Genomic DNA, 10,727 nt, shown 5'->3' with positions numbered 1-10,727 from the left:
AAGGGGGCCCGGCCAGCACGCCGGCCCAGACGGCGGCCGGTGGCCAGGGCGGCCCTGGCGGCCCGGGCGGCGACAAGCAGCAGCAGCAGCAGCACATCGAGTGCGTGGTGTGCGGGGACAAGTCGAGCGGCAAGCACTACGGCCAGTTCACGTGCGAGGGCTGCAAGAGCTTCTTCAAGCGCAGCGTGCGGAGGAACCTGAGCTACACGTGCCGCGCCAACCGGAACTGTCCCATCGACCAGCACCACCGCAACCAGTGCCAGTACTGCCGCCTCAAAAAGTGCCTCAAAGTGGGCATGAGACGGGAAGGTATCGGCCTCTCATTTCTCCCCCCACCCTCGTCTGGGGTCCCGGGGCCCTGGGTGCGTTTGGCTAGCCTGCTCTGGGTAAGGACGCAGAAGCCCCCAAGCTCTTCTCTTCGTATTGCAGCTGAAAGGGGTTTTATACTAGAAGCAAGTTCTGCACTGGAACCCAGACCCCCAAATCCGCATGCTTTGGCCGACTGATCTCCTCCTCTACTTTCTCTTCGGGCTGTTTCATTTTCTTTGCATTAATCGCGAGTTCATTCGAGTTCGCCTTTCTGCGAGGGATGGGGTGTTGTCTGTTGTTGTTTTAGGAAAAAAGCCTGGTTGACTTCTCCGTCTCTCCTCTCAATTTCTCCCTCTCTTCCCCCTTGTTTTTCCTGCATGTTCAACATATGTCCCTCCTCCCCACCCCTTTCCCCAGCCCCCACCCTCTTAAAAAAAAAAACACCAACCTGAGATTGTACTTTTGTACAGGAGGTTCAAATTACAAATGGCAATTTTATGCACTTCGCCGTATTAACGCTGCCGCCCGGGCAGCGCTCATGTGACCCTCCGTGGATTAACATTCTGCTAAAAAAAAAAAATACCTCTGTTTTCTTTTTTCCTTTCACTTTTGAAAGGAGGAGAGCGCGATAGGAGTAGGGACGGGTGGGCGAGGGGCCCTCGGCGGCTGCTTTCGCCCTGCGCGAGTTAGGTCTTTGTGATATGAAATTCGCCGAGCGCCGTGAACCGCGCTCGGCCAATGGCGCGCTCGGCGCCGGGCGCGGGCTCCGGGCTGGGGCGAGCGAACGCCGGGCTTTCTTTGTGTTTCCGCGAGAGCGACTCTCCCGGTCCGGCGTCAGATAACAGCCCGAGCCGGAGCCTCGCCAGCTTCCCCCGGCCCTCCCGGGCCCTGCCCGGGCTGCGCCGGCGCCGGCCGCCAGCTCCCCGCCTCTCCCCGGCTTCCTCTCGCCTCGGCCGGCCTCTCTCTCCGCCCTCTCCCTCCGTCTCTCTTTCTCCGAGCACACTGATCGGGCTGCCGCCAGAGCTCGGCTCTCCGCTCTTCTCTCACCGGGGGGCTCCCCGCCGGGCTGGGGCCGGGGCTGCCGGGTTTGGGAGAGAGTCGCTGCAGGGTGGCCGCAGGCCGTCTGGGGTGAACCCTGGTGTCTTTTGCAAAAGCGTCGCACCCTCCCCCCCAGACTCGCCCCTCCCGCTCCCTCTCCTCCAATCAATAAGAAATATCAGCTGTTTAGCAGTAAAGAAGAAAGAAGCCCCCAGAATGCTACCTCCCGCCCACAGGGCCGGGGACCCCGAGGCAAAGTGGCCAATTCTAGGTCCTAGGCGGCCCGGCCCCGAGCGGGCCTCGGAGGCAAGTGTGCCGCCCTGGACGCCAGAGCTTGCCTGGGTGGTGGCTTGAGAGGAGTGCTGCCGGGCTCCCGGCGATTTCCAGGTCCGTGGCCCTGGCGCGCAGGCGAGAGGGGCAGGCCTGCCCGTTCTGGCGCGGTGCGGTGTCTGGGTCAGGCGGGGGGTCGGGCAGGGGCGAGCCTGCCAGGGGGAGCTGGGCCACGAGGCAGGTCATTAACTGCGGGGTGTCTCCTTTCCTCCCCGCAGCGGTGCAGAGGGGCAGGATGCCGCCCACCCAGCCAACCCACGGGCAGTTTGCGCTGACCAACGGGGACCCTCTCAACTGCCACTCGTACCTGTCCGGATATATTTCTCTGCTGCTGCGCGCCGAGCCCTATCCCACGTCCCGCTTCGGCAGCCAGTGCATGCAGCCCAACAACATCATGGGCATCGAGAACATTTGCGAACTGGCCGCGCGGATGCTCTTCAGCGCCGTCGAGTGGGCCCGGAACATCCCCTTCTTCCCTGACCTGCAGATCACCGACCAGGTGGCCCTGCTTCGCCTCACCTGGAGCGAGCTGTTCGTGCTGAACGCGGCCCAGTGCTCCATGCCCCTCCACGTCGCCCCGCTCCTGGCCGCCGCTGGCCTACACGCCTCCCCCATGTCCGCCGACCGAGTGGTCGCCTTTATGGACCACATACGGATCTTCCAAGAACAAGTGGAGAAGCTTAAAGCGCTGCACGTCGACTCCGCCGAGTATAGCTGTCTCAAGGCCATAGTCCTGTTCACCTCAGGTAGGAAGGAGCCCTGCCCTCTCATGCCCAAGGACTCCTAGCTCAGAGTTAGGGCCCCCCGAGAACTTGGGAGGCCCCAGACGGAGCCCAGCCTCCCCTCCCCCCCTTGAAAGGCCAAACTGTTGAGGGCAACTTGGGAGTGGGGACTTTGTCCAGCTGCTGGGCCTGGGGACAAGAGAGCAAGTCTGGGGCTTCGGGAAGGGTCCCTTTAGACACAGTCTCTCAAAATGGGCCAGGGGGAAGCTTCTGGAGCCTGCCAGACTGGCACGTGTATCCCTGTGCCCTCCCTTGGCCCAGGCTTCCTGAGCTAGCTGGTCCTGTGTAGTCTCCTCTAGCCCGGGGCTCGCTCTCTGTCATCCTGACTGAGCCTCCGGTAGATGCCTCTGGGCCCCGGAGCTGTCCTGGCTCATCTCTGCAGGGGAAAAGTTTGCCGGCGAACTCAGTAGGAGCTGAGGCTCCAGGCAAATCCACCCTGAGGGCAGCAGTTTCCAGAGTCACATTCTTATTAAAAGAAATGCCAAATGCTGACCGCCAGGTGAGGAGGAAGCGCTCTCAGGAAAGAGGGCAAGGCAAGAAAGGAGCCATCGTAACTGTCCCGGGGGTCTGCAAGGGGTTGAAGACTCTGGCCTGTAGCTTGCCCTGCCCAGACAGACCCTTCAGACCATTTCCAAACCACCCAAAATGTATGCCAGCTTGGGCTGGGTCTGAACGTTGCCAGAGATCTAAAACCATCATTGACTGCATTATGACATCTAATTAGTTTGTGTGTAGTTTAACCTGTGTGAGTAATAGATCTAATATTAATTAACTCTTGAGGCCAAATGATTTTTGAAGGTGTTTGGCTTTCCACGTTGGGCCACACCTGAGCCTTTGGGCTGCCTCCAGGCTGAGTTCAGCTCAACCCAGGTGGGTGGAAATCACCCCCTCTACATCCTCTTTCTAAGTTGTCAGCTGATCCCTTTGTCATGGCTGGGGGGGGGGGGGGAAGGGGTTCCCAATGAAGAATTGCAAACATTGGGAGGTTGGTAGGGCTAGAAACCTAGGCGCTGCAGTTTTTACAGTTTGTAATCAGGACCCTGGGAGAGCTGCGTGGTGCTCCTGGCAGACAAAAAGATCCACAGTCTCTTCCTTATTGTTTGAAGGAAATCTAGGGGCCCAAGTCATTAGCTCAGTCGATTGCAGGTTCTGAGTCCTTAACCCACTGTCTGTTATACACTGTTTTTTTTTTTTTTACACATAGCCTCCCCCCTCCACAGCCCCCCTCCACAGCCAAATTCTGCCTTTGAAAGTCCTTAGGTAATCAATTAAAGGGCAGTGTCTGGGCAAGGAAGAGCTGGATAGAGGCTTGGATCTGCAGTCTTTTTCTCTGGGGAACTGTCATAACTAGAACATTTGCCTGATGCAAATGTACAGGCAGGGTATTCCCCTAACCCCACAGCCACCTTCACCCCCCAGCCCTCCACCCCAGCCCAGATCCCAGATGAAGGGGGGTGAGTGGTGGTGTTAATTTCTCCATATCATTGTTAGCTCTTAGCCTTACCCTTGGTCTTTCAAGGAAAGAAATGCCTGATACTGTCGTAACAGTTTAATTTATTACTATTTGCAAAATGTAGAGGCCTGTGTGGAGAATGCAAATCGCCTCACAAAGAGATAAAGGTCCCTCTTATCTGATTCGTAGGGGGACACACAGTGTACCAATGCAGAGGGAGGGAGTCCTATGTAAACAGATCTTTTCATTCCTGACCACAGACACCTATGCATTCTTTAAATGCACAGTCCCTAGATACACACATGCGGAATCTACATGTGTGTTCTGGTTCTGGGGGCTGGAGGTAGTGGGGGCTGTTTTCAAGTATCTGTTTTAAGGATTCACGGTATGCCTGTGTTAGAGCCCAGTCTTGTCGGGGGAGCCCAGAAAGGTCAGGTCACAACCTGCGTCGCCTTCACTGAGAAGCCTCTCATCTCAAAGGCACTTTTTGTATTTTCACGTATCCGAAAGAGAAAAGTGATTTTTCCTGAAGATCACAGGGAGGGGTTTCTTCTTGGAGGGACCTGGGTTTTAATTAATAAATAAATAAATAAATAAATAAATAAATAAATAAATAAATAAGTAAATAAAGGGGGGTAGGAGAAAAAGGGAGAGAGAAGAAAAGAGGGAAAAAGAAACAGCTCAAATGAACAGAGAGATCACAGTTTGCATGGCTGCCCTTCAATAGGGCTAAACTGACAAGATCAGTTTTAAAGGGCCACTTAAATCAGTTTCAAAGACTGGAGAAAAATGAGTCGCCCTCTTTGGGGAGAATCTGAGGCTGGGTCGTGGACGCCATTACTAGAGGCTGGGCCAGATTGTGGCCCTCCTCTCCCCACCCCCCATATATAATTATAAACCAAACTATTATTTACAGAGGAGGAGGGGGAGGAGCCCTGGCAGTTTGGGTTTCATCTGTTTGTCTGTTTACTGACTTGAGCCGGATTCACCCAATGCACTTTGCTTGGGCCTCCCAGTGACCAAGCCTGAGGACTGGTAGAGTGCAAGCCTACAGTGCACTGAGCTGTGTTTCACTTTAAAGCAAATACCCCAGGACCATCTCGTGCTCTCCACCCCCCCTCCCCTCCGCCCAAGTTCTCAGTACAGAGGCATTTGCTCCAACTCCGGTTGGGGCAGTTTGACAGTGCACTGTACACACACCTCATGTGACCCATTTCAAACCTCTTAATCTGATGACTGAATTCTTCCTCCTCTTCTCCTTCTTCTTCTTCCTTTTTTTTTTTTTTTAAACTTTCTTCCAGATGCCTGTGGTCTCTCTGATGTAGCCCATGTGGAAAGCTTGCAGGAAAAGTCCCAGTGTGCTTTGGAAGAATACGTTAGGAGCCAGTACCCCAACCAGCCAACGCGATTCGGAAAGCTTTTGCTTCGCCTCCCTTCCCTTCGCACGGTCTCTTCCTCAGTCATAGAGCAATTGTTTTTCGTCCGTTTGGTAGGTAAAACCCCCATCGAAACCCTCATCCGGGATATGTTACTGTCCGGCAGCAGTTTTAACTGGCCGTATATGGCAATTCAATAAATAATAAAGCAAAATAAGAAGGGGGAGTGAAACAGAGAGAAAGAAAAGGCAAAAGACTGGTTTGTTTGCTTAAATTCCTTCTGTTAAGAAAGGATATAAAAGGATGTTACAAGTTTGCTAAAAAGAAGAGAGGGGAAGAATTTAATGGACTGTGAATTTCAAAAAAAAAAAAAAGACTGTCAATGAACTTTTACAGAATGCATTAAAAAAAAAAAACTCCTGTGTCGGTCAGAACAACTTGCTACTTATCATTTTTGTATAAAAAGGAAATTAGTCTTTTTCTTTTTTTGGTAAATTTTTGAAAAATATTGCTAAAAGTGCATTTAAGGAGATTGGGAGAAAATTAGCAGAATGGAGAAAGTAAGTCTTTTTTTTTTTTTCCAAATTATTAATTGTCCTGTGTCTATGTACCTCTAGCTGTTCTTTTTTTGTACTTTTCTGGTTCCAAACCAGTTTATTCTGTGGTTCTATAATAAGTTTTGATATAATCTTGGCTTCTTAAAAACTGTGTATCCTTAAAATATATGTTCTGCAAGAATTAAAACTGAGTCCATGAAAATACCATAGGAAGACATAAAACTTTAAAAGGCAACTCAGAGGTGATGGAAACGCACTTACAAGTGGTGACCAAAAATTTTAGGTGGAGTTGAGCACTCTCAATTTGAGAACTGGAGGAACTACACACAAGAGTTAATTTCCCCTACCCTGCCCCCCCCAAAAAAAGACACCATGACAAACCTAGCTTTTTAAAAATATTTTAAGAAAGAGAATGAACTGTGGAATTTATTGGCAGCCAAGGAATGTGTCCAAGACACATGCTGAGGTTTTGAATAAAAAGTGAACTTTTGTAATTTGAATTGGGTCCCGCTTAGTTCTTGAATTGTTATGAAAATCCTATATCTGTTTGTATATTTGCAAACCCTTTGTATTATAATTGTTGATATTTTCCCTTTTTAAAAAATACCATTGAAATCAGCATGACAAAATAACACTGTTGGCACTTATAGGTAACGTGATTGATTCAGTATCTTAGAGTTTACAGTTTGTGTTTTAAAAAAAACTGAAGGTTTTTTTTTTAAGTGCAACATTTCTGTATACTGTAAAAGTTATAATAACTGAACTGTTTGGTCGAGTCTTTGTGTGTTATATTCCAAGGAAAATTGAAAGTATTCAGAAATTAAACTATTATTTGATATCTGAAATCTGTTTGGCTGTCCCCACTCACTGTCTTTCCATCAAGAAGAGTGCCTGTGAGCTCTCGCTGAGCCGGGCTGGGGGCTTCATGTATTCACTCCCCTCAGTCAGTTTGTTCAAAGGTGGACTAGTGTATTTGCCTGTTGAATTTGGGTGTGTGTGTGGGGGGGGGTGGAGAAGCTGAAGTTAAGGGTTTATCTATGGGTTAGGAAGTGCCATACTGATATAGTAAACCACCCCCATTCACCTAATCCTCCTTTTAATTAAAAATGGATTTTCCAGGAAAAAAAAAAGGCCCTTATATTTGTCACACTTAAGTGCCTGCTTAGGGAAGGTATTGTGGAAAGTATTAGAAATCTTGAGATCAGTATCTATTTTATGATCAGAAAAGAAATACTGTTTTGTACATTTCTGACAGTTCAGCAAAAGACAGTTCTAGCAAGCTAATCACAGCATTGTAAATAGAGGGCCGTTGTTTGCAGTGAGTTTTTCCGTAAGTAGGTGTGATTTTTAAAAATACTCTGTGGTTCTCATCTAGCTTGGTTGTTGAGAGGATTTCAAATTCAGTGATATAGCTTATAGTGCTGAAGGGTCTGTTTTTAGTATATATATGATAACCTGTCGTTGGCCTGTCTTTCCCCTCCCCCCTTTAAGTTCATTCTGTGAGAGCATGACCACAGGTCAAGGGAGTCTTTTCCACTGGAGTTATGTACATAAAAACACATCGACATTTTGACATTTCGGATTGTGTAGATACAATCTGTACTGCTCTTGGGATCCTTTGTCCTTAGAAGCCAAATTAAGAAAAAGAGGAGAAAGAAAGAAGGAAAGTTTACAGGGTGTGCTGATTTGGAAGTAGTAACTATTTTGTTTTGGAGGGTTTTTTTTCCCCCTCTTTCTCTTTTCCCTGGTTTGGAGGAAGCTCAGTGCGTGGGAGCTGGCAATTTTGTTCTTACTGAGGCTTTCCAGCACCCCCCCCCACCCTTACTTCCCTGTGTTGTGTTTCAATTTTAAAATTGGGTGGGTAGGGGAGGTAGATGGAAGAAAGGGGATCATTTTGTAAAGTGTATTAAACTTTCTCAGTTCCAGTCAATAGATGTAGACCAGAAAAATCTGTCTGATGTGTGCATTTCAGCAGCCCTCCATCTGACCCTCAGCTTCTTTCTGTAGATATATACATACATAAACGCAAGTATGTTCTTAGGGCAGAATTTCGCTGACCTTTTAGCTCGAGGTTTGTTGGTTGTTTATTTTCTCCTCTTGCAAGTGCTATCCATGTGAGTGTGTGAAGTTTCTCTAATAAGTAAAACACAGGCCCTTTTCCTGTTTGTTTTGTGTTAGTTTATTGTAAACAGCCATTTGTTGTAAATTATTATTGGCATTAAATTATAATTTATGATTTTCAAAGCAAAAGACAGTCCCTGTTTTATTATGCCTTAAGCATGTGTTCTAGTCATTGGAAATCTCTCTCTCACTCTTAAGTTTCAGCAATGAGCTTGGGGTCTGCGAGGCAGAAAAAGAGGACCCAAAATTTTTCAAACGGGTTAAAACAAAACCCCTTGTATATGTTTAGAGTGGCCGGAGGAGGATCTGTTTAGAGTCTTGAGTTTGGTTTAAGTTTATTGCATTTAAAGAAAGTTTTTCTTTTCACGCTGAGTTAGAACAAAAGATCTTTGCTGCAACTGAACTGGACAAAAGACGAGGGCTGGGACCCAGCGAGTGCGTTCTGTGTGAAATTGACGAGATCTTTAAAAAAGCTGCTAAACATGGCGACTCTTTCCCTTTAAGTGTCTCTTTTTCCTTGCTGCTTTTTTTTTTTTCCATCTGATCTGAGCTCGCTTTATTTCTTTTCCCAACCCGCTCCCCCTCCTCCTCTTGGCGCTCGGGGGTGTGAGAGAACCCAGTTAGACGCGAAATGCAACAATAGTCCGAGGAGAGAGAGGGAGAGAGGGGCGATCGCCGCTTCTCGCCACTTTCAAACAAACCTGGGGGAAGACTGTGCTGGGGGCGGTGGTGGTGGAGGGAGGGGGGAGGAAAGGATTGTAGCCCGTTCGCTCGGCTCGCGGTCGCCCTGCCTCGGCCTTTCAGCGTTAGTTCTCTCTCTGGGCCGCGAGGGGCTGGGGCTCAAAGTTAGCGGGCGACGTCCGGGGCTGGTCCCGCGAAGACGGCTGGGTTCGCATCCGGCCGGCTTGCAGGGACGGGGGCCCGGAGCTGGCAGCAGTTGCGGAAAAGTGCCTGCCCACCGCCCCCCCTCCGGCCCCCGCCCCCCACTTACGTGCGGCGGAATTCCGCCAGCGCCCCGGGAAAGTCCGGGGTGCCGGGCGCGCGGAGCTGCACTCCCTGGATGTGCACCGAGCGGCGGCGGGCGGGGGTTGGGGGTGGGGGCGGGGGCGGGGGGCGGTCAGGGGGAGCTCGAGCGTGTGAAACTCTGCCTCGAAGCTCGCTTTTGACTTGGTCCTATGAGCTGAGCCAACATGGCGTCTCCCATTGCACCGCGAGCGCCGGGCTGCCAGGCACGGCAGGGCCGGGTAATAGAAAACACATTGGTTACCAAAAAAGAAAAAAAAAAAAAAAAAGAGTGGGGGGGGGCGACTAAAGGCCATTGCATCTGCGGGCAGAAAACCCTCTCTTAAACTCTTGCTGGCGAGGGAGGGCGGCCCTCGGTTATTCTGTAATTAGAGCAGCAGAATTCGTAGGGGAAAGATTGGTAACGCAGTGTCCCCTTCTCGCTTCGCTCCCCTCCCCCCTTATCATTAGAGTTTATTTCATGTGTCCTCTCCCCACCAGAGCCAAATTAGAAAAAAGCCAAAGTCGGTATCCTCAGAGCATCTGAAATGTCTGAATGGCGTAGGAGGGGGGCGGTGGGGAGGGGAGAGGCCAGTATTTACAGACCTGGTCAGTGCTCGCGCTCATTAATGCAGGGGCTGCGCCAGGGGTTGTGCGGGCCGGGTCCAAGCTTGGGGTGGAGGCTGGGCTGCGCACCCCCCCAGGCGTGGGCAGGCAGAGCTTGCTGCTTGCCTGTCAAAGTTGCAGCCAAGGTGGCCTTCCGGGCGGAGGGCTGAGTTGGGGGCGCGCAGCGGCGGAGGGCGGGTTCCGGGCGGGTGGTCGCAGGCCCTAGAAACATGTGAGCCTGCGTGGACGGCGCCCTATATCTTTAATAGGTTTGAGCGGGCGAAGCCGGCAGTGGGACAGATTTGGCCTCCCAGAGAGGGTCTTCCGAGGGCCTCTGGAGAGACAGTGGATAGGCCCGGGCTGAGCTCTCCGCGGATGGGGGAATCGCCCCTTACGTCCAACTCCAGCCCCTGCCCGGGCCTGGAGACCCCTACCCTCAGCCGCCTGGGAGGGAAGCGAGGTACTCTCTCCATTCCGGGCCTCGTCAAGATTTATTGAAGTTGGGTTTTAAAAACGTGCTTCAGATGATTTTTCCCATTTTCTCAGATTTCAAAGGCTCCCTGCAGTGCGGCTGCCTAATTAATGGTGAAATTCAACTAAATCTAATTATGCAGTAATTTTAAAGCAGTTAGTGCTGGGCGTTGGTTTGTAATAGGACCCCAGTTTTTTAAAGTTTGCTTACTGTGTTGGTTTAGGGGAAAGCCATCTTTTGTATGGCAAAGAAAGACGGGGAAATAGTTTTGCTGCACAAACCGGAGGGCTGAGAACCGCCTCCAGCCCCTCACCTCCATCCCCATCCCCACGTCTGTCTCCTGTCCGTTCTCTCTCCTTTTTGCCCTCTCTCGGCTCAAGCTCCAAAGCTGAGCGAGGTGCTCAGCAGAGAGACCCGTTTTTATAGCCGAATGGGAAGGAGAACATTTTTCATAAGGAGACACAAAGGGCCTTGGTGTCTGCCCTCCTGGACCCGCGTGTAGATGCCCGAAAACAGGGCAGGGGCTCTCATCTTCTTTAGTAGAGAACAGATTTCCTCCCCTTAACCATTGTCCTTAAGGCGAAAAGCTGACTCTTGGAGTTATAAATCTTATCGTCCTTCTGATAACACACTTGTAATAAGTTGGCGTCCTATTCAAAGTGAATTGTAAAACTGCCTCAT

At 50.6% G+C, this 10,727-nt stretch overlaps 1 protein-coding gene across 2 annotated transcripts in view; it reads left to right on the top strand.

Annotated features, from left to right (window-relative positions):
• NR2F2 (nuclear receptor subfamily 2 group F member 2) overlaps nt 1–6,690 on the top strand; it is an 11,184-nt gene extending 4,494 nt beyond the window's left edge. The window contains exons 1-3 of one of the 2 annotated variants that reach the window (XM_029952108.1): nt 1,630–1,734; nt 1,896–2,423; nt 5,214–6,690. In XM_029952108.1, the coding sequence (XP_029807968.1) occupies nt 1,913–2,423; nt 5,214–5,488 (786 nt within the window). In that variant the 5' untranslated portion in view covers nt 1,630–1,734; nt 1,896–1,912 and the 3' untranslated portion in view covers nt 5,489–6,690. Of the gene's footprint in view, nt 1–1,629; nt 1,735–1,895; nt 2,424–5,213 lie in introns of those variants that run through there. The other variant, XM_029952107.1, reaches the window with a different exon arrangement.
• Nucleotides 6,691–10,727: the final 4,037 nt, after the last annotated feature.

Source organism: Suricata suricatta, chromosome 9 (assembly GCF_006229205.1).
Source record: "Suricata suricatta isolate VVHF042 chromosome 9, meerkat_22Aug2017_6uvM2_HiC, whole genome shotgun sequence".
In the NCBI taxonomy this organism is placed as follows: domain Eukaryota; kingdom Metazoa; phylum Chordata; class Mammalia; order Carnivora; family Herpestidae; genus Suricata; species Suricata suricatta.
This window is presented reverse-complemented; position numbering and strand designations above follow the sequence as displayed.